The 24,574-nt window shown below is 46.1% G+C and overlaps 1 protein-coding gene across 3 annotated transcripts in view; it reads right to left on the bottom strand.

Moving 5' to 3' along the window:
- RELN (reelin) overlaps nt 1–24,574 on the bottom strand; it is a 515,504-nt gene that overhangs the window by 324,227 nt on the left and 166,703 nt on the right. For all 3 annotated transcript variants that reach the window (XM_078786532.1, XM_078786533.1, XM_078786534.1), the window contains exons 28-30: nt 17,579–17,814; nt 13,625–13,749; nt 9,625–9,853 (exon numbers count right to left, since the gene is read on the bottom strand). In XM_078786532.1, the coding sequence (XP_078642658.1) occupies nt 9,625–9,853; nt 13,625–13,749; nt 17,579–17,814 (590 nt within the window). The remainder of the gene's footprint in view (nt 1–9,624; nt 9,854–13,624; nt 13,750–17,578; nt 17,815–24,574) is intronic.

The raw sequence follows: 24,574 nt of genomic DNA, 5'->3' as shown, positions 1-24,574 counted from the left end.
TGGCAGGAAGGGTCATGTTATTAACTCTTGTGGGGTATATAGGTTACAATAGATATTTGCTCAGTTCCTTAAGTAAAATTTGCCGCATGGATGTTGGGATTCCTTCAAATTTCTTTCAGCTTAGTGTTAAATGGCATAAGTGACTGTTTAAAAAGGTAATCATTTGTTTTTGTAGTTTGTAATTTTTTTTATACTTCTGGTATAAAACTTTTGGGTATATAAAACTTCTGGTCTATAAAACTTTTATACTTCTGGTACTAGTACCCGACTGCTAAGCCGCAATGAGCCGGCGAAGCCAAAGCCTCTTGCCAGTATTTTACCCATCACTATGGCATCAGTAGGTTAGGTAGTTGGTAGTAGGTAGGTGTAGTAGGTACCGTACCTAGTTCAAAATTACACCATTTGCATTCTGGATGACATTAAAATTTACAAAATTTCCTTCTTGATTAATTCGGTGAATTCCGTCTCAACTTGGGATATTTCCGGCCGTGAAAAACTATCCCCTTCGGCCGCGAGATTTCTAAAAAATAATTCTTCGTCAATTTTAGAATATTTGACGCCGTTTTCAGCGTCCGAAATGTGGTAAAAAGCTTTTTTGAAATATTTTTTCAAATGCTCGAATCTCATTGGTTCCGGTAATTGGTGACGATTTTCGTTGAAGATAACCAGGGCCCGTGTGGGCCCGGGGAACGAGGTTGGTCTTAAAGTATTTTAATTACAAATTAGAGGTGCATAAGATTGTGAATCAAACAAAGCCCAGTGAAACAAACTCCTATTGAACTTTTTCGCAATTTTTTAATGCATACTTCCGCATCCGGAAGATGGCGGCCTCCATTGAGTGATTTGGTTTTTGAAATATTTTTTCAATTGCTTGAATCTCATTGTTTCCGGTGTTTGGTGACGATTTTCATTGAAGATAACCAGGCCCGTGCGGGCCGATGTTGGTCTTAAAGTATTTTAATTACAAATTAGAGGTGCATAAGATTGTGAATCAAAAAACGACCTGTGAAACAAACTCCTGTTGAACTTTTTTCAATTTGTTATGCATACTTCCGCATCCGCAAGATGGCGGCCTCCATTGAGCGATTTGGTGCGTCAAAGCTTCGAAATTCTCAAGGGATCCAGCAAAATCTGGCTTTTCAACATAATATTGTTACAGATACGACTTTGATGGTATGGTGGGCCGAGCGGGATGGCCGCCGTATCCGTACAAGTTACCCGATTGTACTCGAACGTCGACGAAGCCGCGCTATGCTGGCTCAATAGGAAAGAGAAGACACCCGGCTGGGTTATAATGACACAATACGACACCAGGGGTTCAGTTCTCAAGTATATTCGTACGGAAAAAGGTTAGATTACAACTACAAGAGGGACAGCATAGGAAGACAGGCACTTAGACACACTCTTATATTAACCCTAGACAGACCACAGATAAACGGGACAACGCTGACTCACACGGGATTTGATGGCAAGGAAAGCGGCAGTCGATGGCTCAGGTGCACCTGGCTCAGGGACAGAATCACGTACGGTGGTGTCCAGCAGATGCGGGGAGGTCGCTCAGCGCTCGTGGGTCGCGACTTTGGTGGAGATGCCGGGGAGGTCGCTCAGCGCTCGGGAGGGTGGCGTCTTGTCCTTCCAAGCTCGGGGCGCATCTCACGTCACGTCCGGCGCGGGGCCGCGTATATCCGGCGGGGAGTGACACGCCCTCGGCTCGTTAGCGCCGCCCCAGATGGCATCGGCCCATGGCTTCTCATTGGGTGCGGGGGTTACCGGCTCCGCCCTTGACGAGGGGCCGACAGGGAGCCCCTTCGTGGTAACCCCGTGGAGCGCGTGGTCAATGGCGGCTAACTGAGCCGGAAGGAGGACGCCCACTCCCCATGCCGTCACCGCGCCGCCCCCCTCTTTTGTTGTTGTTGTTGTAGTTGGCGCTTCTTCATGGGGAAGAGATGCGGAGAGGTATGGGGAGGTCCTAAACTTCCTAACAGGTGCTATATAATCACATTCTGGTGCAACGAAGAGTCATAATTAATGGAAACAAGTCCTTAACTGACATAGATTAAGAATAACTAGCAAGATGTCCTATAATTGTCTACGTGTGGTGCGGGGGACCTGGGCACGACATTTAATGGGGGGATGAAGGGGAAGATCGGCTCTAATGGGTGTTGTTTACAGACAATGGGACTAGGGAATGGGGTAAGGGAGAGTTGGGGAGTATCGGAGAAAATAGGGGAATATTTACAAGCGGATATGGAGGCCAAATTCCATATTCGCAACATTGCACCCTTCTCTACCCTCGGGGCGTCCCGACCCGATAAATTTTTACCTACTTTAGTGTGGCACGCAATGTAGTTCCCTCTACTATTAACTCTACCCTGAGTGCGACAGTTTTACAGATATTCACAAATGAGTAAATATGTCCCCCTGCGACGTTGCACCCTTCTCCTCACAGAAACACACCCACAGGATAACCGAATCCGGAAAGAATTCTCAAACTAAACATACAGCCGGTAGGGAGCATTATTTACAAGACTACGCTGCTATTTACACTACGATCCAGGACCTGTCTTTGGAGGAACACATGCAGATGTTATGCATAGAGAGAGCGCGCTTGCCAACATCGATACACCAACCCACGAGTGCTCTGTGGCCGACGGCCTTTAATAACGTGCAGAGCACCCTTCCCGCGCATCAAAAGCACCACCCCACCACCAATCGGTGCAGTCACCATTGTTCATTGGAATAAAAATAAATTCGACAACCCCTAACCCTGCAGGTGTCTCTTGCTCTTCTTGTGGTGCACTTGGTGTTACTTAAAAGTGGTTCACCTGTATGGCATAGGTGCCACGTTGACCCATAGGTCCATCCCCGGGTGGTGCTTGGCCGCAAACGAACTGCGGTCCATCGTGGGTGGCCACAAACATTGCGGTCCATATGGTGTATCGATCCCGGCAGCAAGCAGCGAAAGTGCAGGCCCACAACTGCGTCGCCAGCACCTCTCTCTCCTCTCTCTCTACCCCAAAGCCAGATCCTCGGAGGTGGGAGACAAAAACAAGACAAGTGAGCAAGGTGGTAAGGGCGCAAAAGTGCACGCAATGCAAGGTGATGCACACTGGGGGCACATGGGAACCAGGTGAGACAGGTACGTTCCTACCGTACGCCCCCCCCACCAGGTAACCTACATGGCCCCTCCCTTACCCCTTACTGTATCAACAAAACACAACACTACCCATAAACATCTACTTTACAAATCCACAAACATCCCTACTGTCTTCCCCGTTCCTCCCATATACCAAATTCGTCTTCTCTCCCTCCTAACCAATCAAATTTGCCATTTTCAACTCTCATCAAAATTTGCCATTTCCAACTCAACATCAAAATTTGCCATCACCAATTCATCATCAGTCCCTCCTAGGGAGGGAGAGATGGAATCACCCCAATGTCTCATCCACGTCGTGATGCGTCTCACAAATCCAACAGCAATTCTCATTTCTGCAACACAAACAAAGAAAACACAGGTGTGGAGTCATCATCATCACCACAGGTAAGTGGCTGCGTATGGTGCGACAGGTTCATCAATCCTAACTATCTCCTAAATGACTTTAACAACTTTACACTACCCGGGGTCTCTCTCCGGCCACCCCATTGGCCCTCTTACACTATGGGTTCTAAAAACCAATTCCCATTGGCCAAACTGTGGTGCTCTTCAATTTGGGGTCTCACTCCCCCGATTCATCTCCCGGTGCCCTCGCACAATTTCTGGGCTGCGGCGTGTACCTCTCCCAGTGGGTCTACCCACCTGCACACCTCCACCACTGCAGTTGCCTCCGAGCTTACCTGCTCCTTGCCCTAACCTAACTACCTGGGGAAGGCCCTCTGGCACTCTCCCCACTCGGTGCCCTCTCTGGCACTGGGCTACCCGGGTCCATCCTCCGGATCCTCGGGCCCCATCCACAACTCTACCGGCTCCCAGAGCCCACCTGCGGCCTCACCTGGCCGACATCCTCACAGTGGTGGAGTGCCCAACCAACTACACACACTAACAGGCTACACGCCCAGCCATTTCCACAACACTAATGCACCCATTCACAACACCATTCTGCAACCGCACCACAAATGCCAATATTCAACCACAATTTACCTGCACCCTCTACCTAACACTTACACTACCCGCCCCGGGTGCTCGTGAAAGGGGGTCCACTCTTCCCCCATCCACACCTTCGCACCATGCACACCACTCCGTACCACTTACTCCAACTCTCTCCACACACCTGTACTTGCACACCTGTGCTCTCACACCTGGTGCCACCTGCACCCTTCTCTCCCCAAGCGCATTCGCGCTGATCCACACACTCACTACTCATACACTGCTCCACACACCTGTCCAGTTGCACACCTGTGCAATCACACCTGTTCAATTCTCACAAACACGGCATCATCTCAGCTAACTACTCCCTTCTGAAACTTGCGCTTCCCAGTCGTCCCTTTAAACTATTGCGCTCCCTCGTCATTATCATCCATACTAATCTACCTGCGTCCCCACTACAGGTATCAGTCACTAACTAATCTTAACGTTACCTAATGTCATCTTCTAGATCCCTACACACAATATCCTAACCCACCCGGGCTAGTTTTCACTGCCATACACCCCATAATCTATTGCTCCTTTGCCCCACATGGGAAGGATGGTGGATTTGCCATCCCACCACATCGGGGGTCTCTCACTACCAATTTTGCACATCAAATTGCAACAAATTAAAAATTTGCCAATCACTGCCCATCATCTGCCAATCACTACTGCCAATCCCTTGCCAATCATCAAATTTTGTTTCTCTCTAATTTTGGGTCCAAAACACTAACCTCATCACCCAGTCGACTCACTACTGCCTCTCGGTGCGCCAATTCCTGTCCAAAGCCTGGCTTCGTAAAGCCAAGCAATGGATGCTGGTTGTTTTGTGCCAGCGGCTGAATACGTCCGGTACTCGGTGCAGGGACGGGGGTTTACCCGGGCCGAGATCCCACGCATCACCTCGGCGTGGAGCCATCCAATGTCCCGATCTCGACCTGCCGGCACGTCTCAATAGAAAGTGGTCGCCATGACGACCCTTCCTATCGAGCTGCCCGCTCCGCCTAGTGGAGCCCGGACGCGGCCGTTCCACGCGAGGCCCAGCGTGGATCGCGCACGGCGGTTCTTTCGAAACCGCCGTGGTTCGGATCCCCGCTGGTTCTCGCGGCACGCGAAGCCCGGCACGCACCGAGGGCCTGATTCGGCTATAAGTCGTTCTAAACTCTACCCCGTCTAACGTCGATGCTTCACCTGCATGATTACATCCCGCAGCCCGTTCCTTGCTCACACATCCAGCCGTGCTCATGCTCCTCGTACCTTTCCTTACACACCCAGGTACACCCATTCCACTCACAGCCTTGGTCACACACCTGACCACCGAACACTTTGGCACACATTCGTTGGTAGCACACCTCACCAAAACACCTCTTCGCGCCCCCTCCTCTGTCACCTCCTCTGTGACAATCACAGGTGTGCCCTCATTCACACACCCAACCACGTGCCTCACCACCAACTCCAGCGTGCATTCCCACTCACGCTCTACCATTCCAGGTGTGCATCCTTCCATCCCAGGTGTACATCCTCGCTCACCTGTCACAACTAACTCACGCTCCATGTCACTCTCACTACTTTCACCCTTACTCTTGACAGCGCACTCTTTCCTCATGCACCTGTCCGTCACACACCTTTCTCGCGCACACTCTCCCGTTACACCCTCTGTAACACTCACCACAGGTGGACACTCTTCCTTACTTCTGACAGCGCACTCTTTCCCCATGCACCTGTCCGTCACACACCTTTCTCGCGCACACTCTCCAGTTACACCCTCTGTAACACTCACCACCGGTGTGCATTCTTCCTTGCCTTTGACAGCACACTCTTTCCCCATGCACCTGTCCGTCACACACCTTCCTCGCGCACACTCTCCCGTCACACCCTCTGTAACACTCACCACAGCACGCTTCCATGTGCTCCCTCGCACACGCGCTACGACCGACTCATTCTCGCCAACACCCTCACTCCTTGGCATGCACTTTTTCCTCACACACCCCAGAGTCGGACTTTCTCGCACACCTCCTCTTTCGCACACCAGACCTGTCACACACTTCACCAGTGGCCTCTCACGAACACCCGGGTCCATCTCGACCCCCAAGCTTCTTAAATCCCCCGGCGCATCATACGCACGACCATATTGGTCACCACTTACACCGGGTCCTCTTCCTCTTCGCTTCTCCTCCATCACCTGCGAATCCCTCATCCGGTTAATGAGCACATCATCACGATCCAAACACAGACTTTGGACCAATTCTTTTATCTCCTCTTTTATCTCTTTCTTATCCCCTCTCCGTCGCTTCTTAATTTCACTCATCCCTTCTTCCACTTCTTCTAATTTGTGTTTCACCTCTTTTATTCCCCGGTACGTCTCCTCAAGCTCGTCCTCCAAGGCTACCTTGACCGTTTCCAGGTGCGTCCTCACCTGCCGGTCCTTCGTCTCCATTACCTCTATCACCTCGTCCAACCTCGTTGTCAGTCCCTCACGTACCATCTGACATTCCCTCTTCGTCGCTATCAAGTCGTTTTTTATGTCGTTTTGTGTCGCTTTTAAACCTCCTAATACCGCAGTGTTCCTTTGAACCTGCTCCACTAACTCCGTCTGTCCCACCGTCAGCTGCTCCACCTCCTGCGTCAGGTCCTCTATGCCCCCTTGTAATTTTACAGTCCCCTTTCTCACCTCCTTTTCCATGTGCTCCTCACAGTGCCTCACCTCCTCGCGCACTCCTCCGACCTCCTCACTCACTCCTCTTCTGATCTCTTCTCCCATCACTTGCATCTCCTGCCCAGATGCCACCCTCATCTGCTCCATTTCCTCCCTGTGAGCATCCAGTTTGGCTTCTACCCCCATTCTGACCCCCTCTATCTGCTGCTCCATTTGTTTAACTTCCCTTTCCGCTTGGTCCCTCATGTCCCTCAATTTGCCTTCCATACTGTTTTCTAACCCCTCTAACCCATTTTTCACTCCCTCTATCTGATTCTCCTGGGCAGCCATTCTATTTTCTACCCCCTCTAACCCCTTTTGCATCCCTTCCATTTGATTCTCTTGAGCGGCCATTCTGTTTTCTACCCCCATTAACCCATGTTTCACCCCTTCTATCCCATTGTCTAACCCCTCTAATTTCTTGTCTAATCCCTCTATTCTACTCCCTAACCCCCCGATCTGCGCCCCCATGTCCTCCCTCAATTTCTCGCTATTGGACCCCATTTGGCCCTCCAATCGCTCACTATTCTTTTCCATAAGGGCCGTCATTTGTATAAAAAACAAATTCCAATCCACCGGGGGCGCTGCCACGGTCGCTGGCGCGGTGATCAGCGAGGCGCCATTTTGCGCGCCCGCTTCTTCGTGCGTGACGGCGCTATTTTGCGCGTCTGCTACCCCCGCTGTTTCGCTCTCCTCATGTCCCTCAATTTGGTCCTGGACCGACCCTGCTTCACTCTCCCCTACCGGACCCCAGCCGTCTTGATCCGCCATAGCGCGACTTGCAAAATTCGAGTTTCGTAAAACAAAACAAATTTCGGCCGCTCCAAATTTTGACCAAATTTTTTTTTTTTCGTTATAATTTCGGCGAGCACAGTAAATGCGCTCCGCTCCGGATCGATTCTCCCTCCCAAAATTTGGGCCTAACTAATTTAGTCCCGGGTCTCCGAATCTCACTCCTCGACACCAATTGTTACAGATACGACTTTGATGGTATGGTGGGCCGAGCGGGATGGCCGCCGTATCCGTACAAGTTACCCGATTGTACTCGAACGTCGACGAAGCCGCGCTATGCTGGCTCAATAGGAAAGAGAAGACACCCGGCTGGGTTATAATGACACAATACGACACCAGGGGTTCAGTTCTCAAGTATATTCGTACGGAAAAAGGTTAGATTACAACTACAAGAGGGACAGCATAGGAAGACAGGCACTTAGACACACTCTTATATTAACCCTAGACAGACCACAGATAAACGGGACAACGCTGACTCACACGGGATTTGATGGCAAGGAAAGCGGCAGTCGATGGCTCAGGTGCACCTGGCTCAGGGACAGAATCACGTACGGTGGTGTCCAGCAGATGCGGGGAGGTCGCTCAGCGCTCGTGGGTCGCGACTTTGGTGGAGATGCCGGGGAGGTCGCTCAGCGCTCGGGAGGGTGGCGTCTTGTCCTTCCAAGCTCGGGGCGCATCTCACGTCACGTCCGGCGCGGGGCCGCGTATATCCGGCGGGGAGTGACACGCCCTCGGCTCGTTAGCGCCGCCCCAGATGGCATCGGCCCATGGCTTCTCATTGGGTGCGGGGGTTACCGGCTCCGCCCTTGACGAGGGGCCGACAGGGAGCCCCTTCGTGGTAACCCCGTGGAGCGCGTGGTCAATGGCGGCTAACTGAGCCGGAAGGAGGACGCCCACTCCCCATGCCGTCACCGCGCCGCCCCCCTCTTTTGTTGTTGTTGTTGTAGTTGGCGCTTCTTCATGGGGAAGAGATGCGGAGAGGTATGGGGAGGTCCTAAACTTCCTAACAGGTGCTATATAATCACATTCTGGTGCAACGAAGAGTCATAATTAATGGAAACAAGTCCTTAACTGACATAGATTAAGAATAACTAGCAAGATGTCCTATAATTGTCTACGTGTGGTGCGGGGGACCTGGGCACGACATTTAATGGGGGGATGAAGGGGAAGATCGGCTCTAATGGGTGTTGTTTACAGACAATGGGACTAGGGAATGGGGTAAGGGAGAGTTGGGGAGTATCGGAGAAAATAGGGGAATATTTACAAGCGGATATGGAGGCCAAATTCCATATTCGCAACAATATGTACGCGTTCATTCACAACACCGGCTTCGCCGGCTATCAACATAATACGTACGCGTTCATTCACAACACCGGCTTCGCCGGCTATAAAACTTTTTTTATACTTTTCGTGGCGTGTACTCCCACGAAAACGGCAGGATAAGCTATTTATAAACGTTAACATGGCATTTGTTCAATGAGGAAATAACCCCTTGGAGATGTGGGATTTTACTAGTATTCATTTTGTTTTGTAATAACATTAATATTATGCTTTTGGTATGAGAAGCGTCCTTGGAAGAACGCCACGATAGAGCTATCTTAACACAGATATACACCTCAACATGCATCCTCATTGGTGGGGAAAAACCCCTTTGGGGAAGGGGGCAAATTAATTCGCTGGAACCTTCATTGTGTTACCCTTAGTGCTCCTGTCAAGTTTGGTTGAGTTTGGATAAGTAAGGACCGAATGTATCGCAGTCAAAAATCGTCAGACAGACAGACAGACAAGACAGACACCAAATTGTGTATTTTAGTGTGATGAAAAATTGGAGCTTCTTGCACTATTGCTAGCTCATTCTAAGAGCCCTTTGAGCATCCTAGATAAATAGTGTTGATATTGCAATGTATACAGTACACAAATCAAACTAAATTCACAAAAGGGGTCAATAACATCTCTTATTTAAATCTAAAGGACCAACTTATTGGGATGCTACAGCATCAACAGGAAGCTGCACCTGATGTTGGATGTGTCTAAGGGGACTGTTACAGCTTCTCTTTTCCCAGCACCACTGAAATAGAGTGCGACCCCATCTCCAAGCTGTCCACAACCACCACCAAGACGACCGCCAAGAATGTGCTTCCAAAGCGGGCCAGGTTCTGAACCTTCAAAACGGTCAACCGCATTCCACGGGTCAACCCAGCTTGAGACTGGTGATGAAACAGCCACACAGGTTTCTCCCGAATCTATAAAACATTTTTGGACAGGTTTGTGCACGAGTTATTATGCATTAAAGACAAAACAGTTTGTGATTTAGTAAGATCATTTTTAACAATCACCATATTGTTTTGATTCCATAAACTGGTGCAATGACATTCTTTATTGTTAAATAAATGAACAGGATTATAATTAATTAATTATCATATGTGGGGGAAATTACACGCCCAGACCAGGAATCAAACCCAGGTCCTCTGGTGTAATTTTCCAATATATTTAAATTAATTAATTATAATCCTGTTCATTTATTTAATTGTGTTTCTACGCCTCCAGTGGTGTTTGTATAGCGGACATGGATGTGTTGTCCCCCCCCCCCCCCCCATTGGAGGAAGACCCTCTCGTGAGCAGGCCGTTGATGCTCCTATGGTTGGCAGCGAGTGCCCCGGAAGCAGTGACGAAAAGAGAGTGGCAATTCTATGTGTGGGAAAATTGCATGCTTTGTCAGGGTCGCCCAGATAGGTCAAATGGCAGAGCACAGGTACCGTTCGGTTCACTAGAGGACCTGGGTTCGATTCCTGGTCTGGGCATGTAATTTTCCCACATGCACTACATGGCCAAAAGTATGCGGACACCCCTTCTAATTAGAGGATTCGGCTGTTTCAGACCACACTCATTGCTGACAGGTATATATAATCAAGCACACAGCCATGCAATCTCCATAGACAAACATTGGCAGTAGAATGGGCCCTACTGAAGAGCTCAGTGACTTTCAACGTTGCACCGTCATCGGATGCCACCTTACCAACAAGTCAGTTCGTCAAATTTCTGCCCTGCTAGAGCTGCCCCGATCAACTGTAAGTGCTGTTATTGTGAAGTGGAAACGTCTAGTAGCAACAACAGCTCAGCCACAAAGTGGTAGGCTATGCAAGCTCACAGAACGGGACCGCCAAGTGCTGAAGCAGGTAGACCATAAAAATTGTCTGCCCTCGGTTGCAACACTCACTACCGAGTTCCAAACTGCCTCTGGAAACAACGTCAGCCCAACAACTGTTCGTCAGGAGCTGCATGAAATGGGTTTCCATGCCCGAGAAGCCGCACAAAAGCCTAAGATCACCATGCGCAACGCCTAGCGTTGGTTGGAGTGGTGTGAAGCTCGCTGCCATTGTACTCTGGATCAGTGGAAATGCATTCTCTGGAGTGATGAATCACTCTTCACTATCTGGCAGTCCGACAGATGAATCTGGGTTTGGCGGATGCCAGGAGAATGCTACCTGCCCAAATGCAAAGTGCCAACTGTAAAGTTCGCTGGATGAGGAGTAATGGTCTGGGGCTGTTTTTCATGGTTCGGGCTCGGCCCCTTAGTTCCAGTGAAGGGAAATCTTAATGCTACAGCATACAATGACATTATAGACGATTGTGTGCTTCCAACTTTGTGGTAACAGTTTGGGGAAGGCCCTTTCCTGTTTCAGCATGACAATGCCCCCGTGCACAAAGCGAAGTCCATACAGAAATGGTTTGTCGAGATCGGTGTGGAACAACTTGACTGGTCTGCACAGAACCCTGACCTCAACCCCAATGAACACCTTTGGGATGAATTGGAACGCCGACTGCGAGCCAGGCCTAATCGCCCAACATCATTGCCCGACCTCACTAATGCTCTTGTGGCTGAATGGAAGAAAATCACCGCAGCAACGTTCCAACATCTACTGGAAAGCCTTCCCAGAAGAGTGGAGGCTGTTATAGCAGCAAAGGGGGGACCAACTCCATATTAATGCCCATTATTTTGGAATGAGATGTTCGACGAACACATATGGGTGTGATGTTCGGATGTCCAATTACTTTTGGCTATGTAGTGTATGTCAATTAATTATCTATTGGTTTATTCAGAACACAAGGTTTCATAAACTTCATCAAAAGAAGGGCCCACACTCATTAAAATATTAGCAAACGTTACTATGACAATAGATTTCCCTTCTGTAGAATGTCTCATGCATGTCTAATGCCAATTGATTAATGATGTATCATTTCTGAATATTTTTTGATGCCATGCATCCGTATCTTTTAAATCATGACCCATGATTTTCCTCCAATGCACCACAATACATCAGGCCCAATGTATTTAAAGTTGAGATGTGATGGTTTGTCAGGCCCGATATTCTTCCAATATGTTTAAAATCTGCGTGACAACCAGGAATGACTCGATATACAAACATCACACGACATATCCGGTCATATTTGGATATTTCTCTCATGAACCTCCTAATTGGTTATCTCCACTAACACTATCGTGTACCCATTCAATTATCTTCAAATGGTCAAATCAATTAGATTTTGTTGAAGACACGAATACAGATCCGGACACGAGAATTTTTTTTTTTTTAAAGTGATTCTTCACCATTGAGAGATGGGCCCATAAACGATATGTAGCATGCATGATATTTCTAAATGTTGTGGAGGAGTTACGACAAAACTCGGTGGATGAGTTATTTGGGCGAAAAGAACAAGTCGATTCGATTTTGGCTCAAGTCCAAATCCAGATCCGGCCTATCAGTGGGATATAAACCAAACTGTTCAGCCTGGTGGAGGTATGTGCTCCACCGAGTGGTGTTCTATTTTATAACTGCATTGGTGAGGGCAATCATTGCATTGAGGGATGATCTGGCTACCCTCCCCGTATTTACAATCGAGGCCATTGTGTAGTAGCTGAAATTAAACGATTCTCTCTCAGAATTGCTGTTGAAGGGTTGAATAAAAATTTTATATAGCTCATCGAAGATGACATGATGTGTCATATGTTGTCGGCTCTGTCAAAATGATGAAGGGTGAGAACTATTTGAGGAAGATGAAAGTTAACCTCAGCATGGAGGGATTATAGTGGCTCTACATTTGCCAACACAGATAAAACCTTGCTCTCAGCATCACATATATGGTGATGCATCACAATTCCCAACATTGATGCAGAACTGAAGAGTAATTTTGACTTTGCCCAGGGTATGCTCGGTATGGGTACAAAATGACCTACTCTTTTCAAAGTGGATCTTTCCTCCAATGCCTGGTGTTGGCTTAGCGGTTAGGGTGCTGGCTTGGGATCCTACGATCCTGGGTTCGAATCCCGGTCGATCGCTGAATTAACGCCAGAGAGGTTGACTCAGCCTGCGCATCCTTCTGAGGTCGGCAAATTGAGTACCAGTTCACTGGTAATTCCCTGTGTGTCGCAAGAGGCGACTAGCAGGGTCGGTGGCAGGAAGGGCATCCGGCCATAAAACATTGCTTCAAAAAGGGGACCACGGTGCCCAAACAAGGCCAACCCCAGCTCCGTGGGGAAAAATGGCCTCTAAAGATGGTATCTTTCCTCCAATGGGCCACTTGATATGTAATGCAACACCTTCCTTTGAAAAATCAAAACCACCATTTTGCTGTGAGATCCTCGTCGGTTCGGATGATCAAACCCAGACTCTCCATGTCCAATGTGAGTGTATTACCACTTAGCCGTGCTCGGTCTTTCATGTCACATAAACTCCGACTGGCTGATTGTATATTTTTACTTTGATTCCATATTTTTGGGGTCAGCGAGTGTAGACACAGATGGAAACTTCGACATGTGCAAATAAGCTCCAGTTCCAAAGCATCCAATGAAAACATTTCACAGGAATCAGCACGGTTCATTCAGAAAACCCATTATTTTATCAGCTTTTCCACAAAGTTTTCTATACTACAGAGTTCAAAATTCATACTGAAATTATTCCAGAATAGTAGTCAAGCAAGACACTAAAACTAGGTGCATTGAAGCGATAGCAGACCTGTGGAGCAGATATGTTCAGCACAGTCCGATGTGCAGGGATGGGCCACGTAGACCTGGTCCAGGGCAAAGGGAGGAGAGACCTTCTCCTTGCTGCTGTGTTGAAACCATCGGAAGCGAGTTTTTCTAAGAGGTTAAACAAAACAAAATACAGTATGATGAAAACTGAAGGGTATTTTTGGGAACGTGTCTTTATTGTTTTGTTCGACAGACAGGCATAATGATAGCAAAGACGAAACATACCAAGCATTGAAGATCCAGGGTTAAAAAAAAAAGGAAAGTGTAAGGGGTTGGGTGTATATTTGTATTAAAATAAAGGTTTATTCTCAATTTGATTACTGTATATTCAATTACTTAGGAGGGAAGGATACCTTAAAGGTAGTTATAGCTCACCTCCCTCCTTGTCTAGTTTTGGTCCAATTCCCAACAAAGCAATATCCAATAAGCCCTCATCCCGATATTTCGCAGGCATCGTGTTACATAATCTTATATAATAATATGCGTGTGTGTGTGTGTGTGTGTGTGTGTGTGTGTGTGTGTGTGTGTGTGTGTGTGTTTGTGTGTGTGTCCATCCATGTTTCTGTAACAATCCTTCCCACCAATTGGTTGGACAGCTGGCCTGACTCCGCCCACCCACAATTTCATCCTGATGAGAAAAACGTACGGTCGACATTTTGGTGCTAACTGCTATGCGAAGCCAAAGACGCCTTGGACCTGTCATATTCATAATCGCTAAGCACTCCCTATACATTTTCCCATCATTGTAAAACTACCAAAGTAGTGTTAAAAGGATTTTGAGCTGATATGTGTCATGGGCCTTGTGAAAATCGAGACAGCGGTCTCTAAACTTATCCACCGCCCAAATAATTATGTAGCATTCTCTCGACTCATGCAGTCATTATAAATTTGTCTGAAGCCATTATTAGATTTTCATTTCAAAATATTCGATTTTTGCAAAATGCTATTGTAACAAAAACATTGAAACCACATGCGCACATTACTTCTAGCTGAGTAACAGACGCGTTTTCACTCTACTGCACATGTGCAGTATCCCACAGCAACTACTTGAACGAGAGCGGCCATTGTGTAAAGTGGTACGTACACAATTTGCATTGTATATATCTATATAAACCGAGCTGTTATAATTAGCAGTTAAACCCCATTTTGTGCATAATGAGTGTGAATAGACCCGTGAGTGCTTTGCCTAGCACACCTCATATCAAGAAACTGTGACAGAGTGTAACTTTAGCGGTTCATTTCGACATTATTAAAATACTTTAGCGTGATGGATGACCCATGCAAATTGGCCATATACATGGAATCGCTGCATCTACTGTGCATTTGACTACACAGCAACAACATGCATTTTAAGGCCATTTTCCCTGCTTGAGCGGGGGTTAGCCTTGCGGTCCCCATGACAATCTTCTCCATTTTGCCCTATTTTCTGCATCTCTCCTTGTTAACCCCCTTGCCCGCATTTCTTCTTCCACCATCTTTAGCTAAGTCTTTCTCGGTCTTCCCCGTCCTCTACTTCCTTCTACATTCATTTCCATCACTCTTCTCAACCAGTCACTTTCATCCTTCCTCAACACATGACCAAAGCATCTCAACCTGTTGCTCTTCACAGCATCAATCACAGGCTCTATTCCCATCATCTTTTGCAATTCATCATTTGTCTTCCTCTCTCTCAACGATACCCCGCACATCCACCGAACCATTCGCATTTCCACCCTTTCCAGCCTTCGTTGCTGCTCTGCGTTCATTACCCATGTCTCGCTCCCATAAATCATAACACTTCTCACACATGCAGCATACACCTTTCCCTTCAGTTTCAACGACACTCCCCTCCTCATCAGCACGCCACTCAGTTCCCGAAACTTCTTCCATGCACATCTCACTCCAGCAACCGTTGCCGAGTCTGATCCACCTTCTCCATTCAGCATGTCTCCGAGGTAGCAAAATGTTTTCACACCTTCCAGCGTCACGCCATCTCCAAGATCCAACTCAACATTTCCTCCATCTGCAGCTCCCTCTGTGCACACCTTACATTTGAATGTAGCTGCCACACTGGTTAATGACCCTCTCAGACCACTACATTTTTGATGAACCCACTCAGCGCACATTGTACATTGAATGGAGTTCACTCCGACACCCTTCCTGCACACAGCACATGGCCACTTCCCAGTTCTTTCCACCTCACCACATGCTTTACCACTTGCCATCACCTTCGTCTTTCCGATATTCACCTTCAGACCTTTTGTCTCCATACATTCCTTCCACTTGTTCATCTTTTCCTTCAGTCCATCCATACTTTCCGCAATCAACACCAGATCTGCATACAACAACTCCCACGGTAAACCCTCCTTTACGTTCTGAGCCAGCACCTCCATCACAGCTACAAATAGTAGTGGACTTAGTACCGACCCCTGATGCACTCCCACCTTCACCTCAAACTCACCACTGTTCCCGTCCTTCGTCCTTACAGCTGTGTGCGCTCTTTTTTACATTGCCATCACTACTCTGATCAACCATTCCTCCACTCCTAACTTCCTCAATGCCCATGTCAATACTTCACGTGGAACCCTATCGAATGCTTTCTGCAGATCAACAAACCCAAGAAACAACTTCTTCCTCTTCTCCATGTACTTCTCCTGCAACTGCCTCACAATAAAGAGCGCGTCTGTCGTTCCTCTTCCTGGCATAAATCCAAACTGAATTTCGTCGATCTTCACCTTCTTCCTTATCCTCCTCTCCAACACCCTTTCCAATACCTTCATTCCATGCTCCAATAACTTTATCGCTCGGTACGAGCCACACTCCAGAGGGTCACCTTTCCCCTTGTATAGAGGGACGAGGGTACTCAGTTCCCAATCCACTGGAATGCGGCCTTCTTTGATTATTAAAATGATTATTATTAAAATGAATGTGCATTTGATTATTAAAAGTTATCTGAAAATGAACCTTCTACTGTACCACTCAGAAAAACCGTGTGTGCTAAAGGGCTACCTCAAGCCACAGGTTCCTGTCATATAGATGCCAAATCCTAAGGCTTGGATGATTGATGAATTTGTATCAGTGTGCCAGGACTAGGTCATTAATTTGTGAATAGAGGGTTGTCTAAGGGGTGCCAAAACATATTGTATTATCATACAAGCCTTGTATCCAATGGGGTTTTAGACAATTTCCATTAGAGGAGTATGAGGGTTTTTAATTTTTTTTTTTTTTTTTTTTTGTGTGTATATAAAATCAAGGCTCGTGTAAGAACGAGGACAGAATGAAATGGAACAAAATGGAATGGGGGACATATGAACAGAAGAGTAGAAGTGAGAGTAATATCAAAGGGAGGGGAGAATGTCACATGGGGGTGAACAAGCTGCACACATGCTGAATGAAACACAGCAAGAAGAAAAAGAAAAAGGTTAAAGCAAGGATGAAACAGAAAAGGAACAAACCAACCAAGAACTATAAAAACAAAATGTGGTGAGGGAGAAGGAAGAAAAATCACAATAACCTGGAAAAAGAGAGTGCTTTTTTTGTTTATTTGTTTTTTGCATACAAGATCGAGGCTCGTGTAAGAGCTAACATTAATCACAAAAAGACAAACTGACACATAAAACATAAGATAAAGGGAGCGGGAGACAAGATGGGGAGAGAGAGGGAAGCACACAAGTACAACATTTGAGAGCAGGGACATCGGGAGATCTGTGGGAGGGAGAGGGCTTGGGGGGGGGCGTGGGAAAGGGGATGGGGGATGGGAGAGGTATAAAACACATGGACACAGCTAGGACTTCCAGGACAGAAGTCGGAATTCCAAAAAAGTGGATCTGGGGTGAATTAACGGGGGTAGAAAAGATCAAGGTTTTGGATGGGGGAAGACAAGAGATGGTAGTGAACAGCTTGTGAGTAGAGAGTAAAGGGTTGGAGTAAATAAAATAATTGAACACCCTCACAATACCGGTTAGCAGTCGTGTGTGGCAGTGGTATTGTGACACGAGTCCAATGAGGGAAAATGCCCGCAGAATACACCGAAGCTTCGTGAAGCTTCCTAGATTGGCCGTCACAGCCTTGGTTTGCTGGAGTTGCTGGATAGCACTCCTTCTGTACCAGCGACCATGAGCGTCCGGTATCACATGAAAACTGGACGTGCACTGAGCCCAGTGTGTTAAACACACTATCGCAGCCGATGTTCAACTGAGAACAGAAGGAATGTCAATTCAGAGTTTTCCTTTAGATGTGTAAAATTCAGAAAGATTGCTTTATTCAAGTGAGCCAGTCTTATGAGCTATGGATGCAAAGTAGAAGTGATGTCAAACACAAGTCAATGATAACTATGATCCTATTAATAAACAGCAGCTCAACGTATTGCACTCAAAAGTAACTGCAAAATTTCTCCACACAGGTGTATGTCAAAATTATTGACAAACTAGAACGACACTCTTTGACATTACGACATCGACTGATATGCCTCCACCCACATTATTACATCGTTATAATACTTTGTATCAAGTTTGATTTAAATCCATTCAGCTGTGCCCAAGTTCGTACATTTTTACCTGACATGACCTCTGACCTTTGACCTATTGACCCCGAAATTTAATCAGTTCATGTTTGCATCATTATACATACCTGTACCAAGTTTTAATTTAAATCCCTTCAGCTGTTCACAATTTCTCACATTTTTACCTGACATGACATCTGACCTTTGGCCTTTGACCTCGGGACCCCCAAAATCTAAACAATTAATCTTTAAATCATTGTATATATCTGTACCAAGTTTGAATTAGATCCCTTTAGCCATTCTCAAGATATAAACCTATTACAGATTTGACCTTTGACCTTTGACCTTTGACCCCAATATCTAATCACTTAATCTTTACAATATTATACATACCTGTACCAAGTTTGAATTAGATCACTTCAGCCGTTCTCAAGTTATAGACCTATTACAGACTTTGACCTTTGACCCCAAAATCTAATAACTTCATCTTTACATCATTATACATGCATGTACTAAGTATGAATTCGATCACTTCTGCCATTCTCAAGTTATAGACCTATTACAGACTTTGACCTTTGACCTCTTGACGCCAAAATCGACTCAGGTCATCTTTACATCATTCTACATGTGTGTACCAAATTTGGTCAGAATCCCATCACTGGTTCACAAGTTATCATGGAAACAGTATTTTCACCTAACATGACGTTTGACCTTTGCCCTTTGCCCTTTGACCTCGTGACCCCAAAGTCTAATCAGTTCATCTTTACCTCATTATATATACCTGTGCCAAGTTTGACTAAAGATCCCTTTAGCCATTCACAAGTTATCGCGGTAACGAAAACCTATCACGGACGGACAGGCAGACGGACGGACGGACGCACGGATGGACAGCCGGTAGGGACAACCTGAAAACATAATGCCTCCGGCGACTTCGTCGGCGGAGGAAAAAAAAACCTCTCCTCTTCTCTCCCAGTGGAAGTTGAAGTGGAGGCCCCAAGGCATGATCTTGGCCCAGTCTTGTTCCACTTCCACAACAACTACGTCCTGCATGCCTCTGGAAAACCCTCGCTTCCTTTTTGCCTTTTTGCAGACAATTCCACATCATATCATACAGAACCCATCCCACTGACAGGCAGAGAGCAGCTACGTCACTCTGCTGATCAGGAATTGAATGCAGGTCCAACAAATATAACATGTCTTTCAATCCTAGTAAACCTCCCAGATACACCTTGCATTGCCAGAAAGATTGCTAAATAAACCCACGTAAATTCTAATATCAAGAAATGGACAAAGTTCATTCTCAAACGTATGTGCCCCTTCATCAGTTATACTCTCTCCTCGACAGAACATATATGAACAAGAAAGAGCAATCAGAGATTGCAGACCCTTGGCAGCATGTGTTTTCAGTGGTTTTTAAGGCTTTTGTGTTAAAACAAATATGGCGGCCGACCACGTGACGGATGACGTCATCTTTTTTTTCTCCACCAATTTATCCCTAGATTATGCTCAAGAAATTTCATCTTATTCGGATGAAGTTTTGTACTTGTCGAATTATGACGTCATAATGGAGGCCTTGGGCCTAGAGAGTTAAAAATTGGGCACAGTCTATTCCAGGGCAAGTGTTACGGATTCGTCACTTCCGTTGTGGTGGTTTTCATCCACTGTAAACATTTTGGGATTCCATGTACTATTATTGTTTTCAAAAGGTTTGTTGTTTATGAACTGTTTTCAAAAGGTGAAAAAGTTAGTGTTAAAAAGAAACAGGAAACCGGATCAGGAACCGGACGACGAAGAGGAAGAAGAGAAAAGAAGGCGGAGCGAGTGGAGTCGGACAAGAAGCATAGTTTCTTTGAGGTCTGGAGCGAACATTGGTGAACGACAGTCACTAGCGAACTTTCGGGTTTCCCAGGAAAGGGATTCCTGCGACAGAGTGGTTATCGCTGTGACAGATTAACCTGCGTGTCAGGTTTTGCGATCGATTCTGGAGAGAATCATCGTCGGGCCGTTACGTCTCGAGAACGGGCCGTAGGCCATTTTGACTCGTGCGCTTTGTGCGTCGAGCAAGGTTTCTTTGCTTCGCTTCAGCCTTTGCGCGTCGCGCAAGGTTTTTCTTTGCTTCACGTCAGCCGTTTTCACCGCTTTCAGACGTATCTGGTGTGTGTGTGTGTGCAACGTGGATATACCTGAAGGTAAATCTGAGGTTTGCCGACTGCGAGCTGTGGAACGTCCATACCCGAGGGCGTGATTTCCCAGTCGCCGGGAGGGCGCCTTTGGATTTCCCAGTCACCTGGAGGGCGCCTTTGCACAGCTTTGGCAGCCGGACTGTAACTGCCAACCCAACGGGATTCTGGTCTCGATTGGACATTGATCTGTCGATCGCTGGAGCGGATCGACTTTGGCTTGAAGCCGGGGAATAGAGACATTGGGAATCTTCTTCTTTTCGCTCACTTGGAGCACAGTGAGTTATATTGTACGAACCTGATGGTACCATCATAGGAATGATATAATATTTGTTGTACAATTGATTACTATTGTTTTTGTACTGTTATTCTTGTGTGATCTTAATACAATACTTGTTGGTTTGTAACAATTGGTGTGGCTTCACCCTTGATCTTTGACAAACAGAATAACACATTTTTCTGCCGTGACTCCTCTCGGGGCTCGGAGGTACACCGTGACCAGGGGGTCGGGGAGGAGCACTTAACACAAGGCAAATATGTGTGTAAAGTATGGCGATTCTATGTGCAACGATGTAGACGTAGTACTGCGCACAAACAGACAAACCAACCAACCAACATACTTGCCGGAATAACAAACAAACAGATAAATGGACTCAAATGCAATACCCTCTCCTCTGGCGAGGCTAAAAATAGCGTACAAATCCAACCCTAGACTGGGCATCCTTCATCATGCCAAGTCAGTCTTTAGTAACTCTGAAACACTCCAATTTACAAGCTCAATGGAGTACTGCACTTCACTGCAGCCTGGGATATCAGCACTAGAACTGTCTGTCTGTCTGTCTGTCTGTCTGTCTGTCTGTCTCTCTCTCTCTCTCTCTCTCTCTCTCTCTCTCTCTCTCTCTCTCTCTCTCTCTCTCTCTCTCTCTCTCTCTCTCTCTCTCTCTCTCTCTCTCTCTCTCTCTCTCTCTCTCTTCTTCTTCTTCTTGTTTCCTCTCCCCACCCCCTTTTACCGACTCTTTGACAGAGCAGTGGTGCTGCTGAAGTTTCTCCGGCAAAGGTTACAGTCCTGGACAGGTCATCATTCCTTAACAGGAAACTCATTTGAAACTCAGGAATTTGTAATTTGTTCAGGATGTCAGCCATAACTCACCTACTCTTTCTGAAGGACACTGTGGGATTTTTCACTTCCACCTACAGTCACGTGAAAAAGTAAGTACACCCCATGTAAAGTTTTGACTCTTTCAACATATTTCAACATACAGCTATTTCATCTTCATTTCAACAATATTGATAGATAAAAGTGATATAATATAACAAATATCATGAAACATTTACATTTTGTCGTCCATTGTATAATTTAAATAAACATAAATGCAAATTTCGCATGTGGAAAAAGTAAGTACACCCCTACATTTATCACTACTTCAAATACCTAAAATTAGAATCAGGTGCACCAGCTCAGGTGCAAATGATTAGAACATCGTTAGAGAGGATCTTGGAGGAACCTGTCTTATTTAAACCTCAGACATTTAGTTTGGTTTGCCCTTTGTTGTTGAAGTGTGCGGCATCACCATGCCAAGATCAAAAGAGCTCTCTGAGGCCTTCAGAAAGAAGGTTATAGATGCCTACGAGTCTGGGAAGGGATTTAAAAAGATCTCCAAACAAGTTGAAATCAATCATTCGACTGTCTGGAAGATCATCTACAAGTGGAGAAGATTCCAAACAACTGCCAACTTGTACAGGCCAGGCCGCCCCAGCAAGTTCAGCCCGAGAGCAGACCGCAAGATGCTGAAAGAAGTCTCTAAGAACCCCAGAATGTCATCACGGGACCTACAGGTAGCTCTTGCCACTGTTGATGTCAAAGTACACGAGTCTACCATTGGAAAGAGGCTGCACAAATTTGATCTACATGGGAGGTGTGCCAGGAGGAAACCTTTGCTGTCCAGAAAGAACATCAGGGCAAGACTAAAGTTTGCCAATGAACACCGAGGCAAAGACCAGCACTTCTGGAACAATGTGCTCTGGACAGATGAATCAAAGGTAGAGATATTTGGCCACAGTACCAGAAGACATGTTTGGCGAAACCCAAAGACAGCATTTGACCACAAGAACCTGATACCAACTGTAAAGCAGGGTGGTGGAAATATTACGGTTTGGGGCAGCTTTGCTGCATCAGGGCCTGGGCAGCTCACCATCATAGAATCCACTATGAATTCTTCATTGTACCAGAGGGTGCTTGAGGATAATGTGAGGCCATCTGTCGGAAAGTTGAAGCTCAACCGAAGGTGGACCTTGCAACATGACAATGACCCTAAACATACCAGTAAATCCACCAAGGAATGGCTGAAAAGAAAGAAATGGAGGGGTCAGGAATGGCCAAGTCAAATCCCGGATCTAAATCCTATTGTGATGTTGTGGGGGATTTGAAATGAGCTGTGCATGCAAGAAACCCCTCAAACATCGCACAGCTGAAATAATTCTGCATGGAGGAGTGGGCAGAAATTTCTCCCAGTCGATGTCAGAGACTGGTAGACAGTTATAAGAAACGCCTACTTGAGGTTGTTTCTGTCAAAGGGGGCAATACCACCTATTAGAGCCAAGGGTGTACTTACTTTTTCCACATGCAAAATTTTCATTTATGTTTATTTAAATTATACAATGGACTACAAAATGTAAATGTTTCATGATATTTGTTGTATTATATCACCTTTATCTATCAATATTGTTGAAATGAAAATCAAATAGCTGTATGTTGAAATATGTTGAAAGAGTCACAACTTTACATGGGGTGTACTTACTTTTTCACGTCACTGTACTAACGCTAGTAGACTGGAAACTCAGTGTAATGTCCATCCGAGGGATGGCACACACATTGATTATGCCTGGTCTGGGAATTACCAGGATGATCCATTGCCTGGGAAATACCAGGATGACAGATTATCGTGGTGCAGAGATTCGAATCCAAGAGGCAAGTATGCTGGACTATCCTGGCAGCCGTCTATAGCATTCATTCCCAACTTAAAACAAACTTTGATATTCCCTTTTTGCTGACTCAGAGTTGGAAATGAAACCTGCAGCATGCAGTATAATTCACTTAACTAAATGGGAACCTCCATGTTTAATCACTCCCATCAAATACTTCAATCATGCCAAACTCATGGTTGTCTCACACTGTCTGCTAATATTTTACCATTATGTTATTTGTGAGACTTCAACTGATTCAACTTATTGAGATTTTAACTTTATATTTTAATAGATAAAGATCACAATAAAATAAGGTTACAAAATAATAACAAGCATTACGCCTCGTCCCCCGCCGTCGTTGAAGTGATGTGAGTTGACAAAGTGGAAGACGCAAGGCGGCCATCTTGGATTTTGACGTGACGACCCAATTTTCGACAGCGTTCTCCCTTATGCATAGATACACCCACACACCAGATTAGAAGTTAGTAGTTCGTTTATTTTTCAAGATATTTCGCTCACAAGGTTCAGAAATATATATGGTGGCGGCCATCTTGGATTTTGACGTGGCGACCCAATTTTCAATAGCTTTCTTCCTTATGCCTAGATACACCCACACACCAGATTAGAAGTTGGTACTTCGCTTATTTTTCAAGATATTCCGCTCACAAGGTTCAGACATACATGGTGTCAGACATACATGGTGGCGGCCATCTTGGATTTTGACGTGGCGACCCAATTTTCAATAGCTTTCTTCCTTATGCCTAGATACACCCACACACCAGATTAGAAGTTGGTACGTCGCTTATTTTTCAAGATATTTCGCTCACAAGGTTCAGACATATATATGGTGGCGGCCATCTTGGATTTTGACGTGGCGACCCAATTTTCAATAGCTTTCTTCCTTATGCCTCGATACACCCACACACCAGATTAGAAGTTGGTACTTCGCTTATTTTTCAAGATATTCCGCTCACAAGGTTCAGACACACATGGCGGTGGCCATCTTGGATTTTGACGTGGCGACCCAATTTTCAATAGCGTTCTTCCGTATGCGTAGATACACCCGCCCACCAGATTAGAATTTAGTAGTTCATTTATTTTTCAAGATATTTCGCTCACAATGTTCAGACATTTATATGGTGGCGGCCATCTTGGATTTTGACGTGGCGACCCAATTTTCAATAGCTTTCTTCCTTATGCCTAGATACACCCACACACCAGATTAGAAGTTGGTACTTCGCTTATTTTTCAAGATATTCCGCTCACAAGGTTCAGACATACATGGTGTCAGACATACATGGTGGCGGCC

The sequence above is a fragment of the Myxine glutinosa genome, chromosome 11, assembly GCF_964187855.1.
Source record: "Myxine glutinosa chromosome 11, kmMyxGlut1.1, whole genome shotgun sequence".
Classification (NCBI taxonomy): domain Eukaryota; kingdom Metazoa; phylum Chordata; class Myxini; order Myxiniformes; family Myxinidae; genus Myxine; species Myxine glutinosa.
The sequence above is the reverse complement of the archived record's forward strand: the minus strand, read 5'-3'. Positions and strand labels throughout refer to the sequence as shown.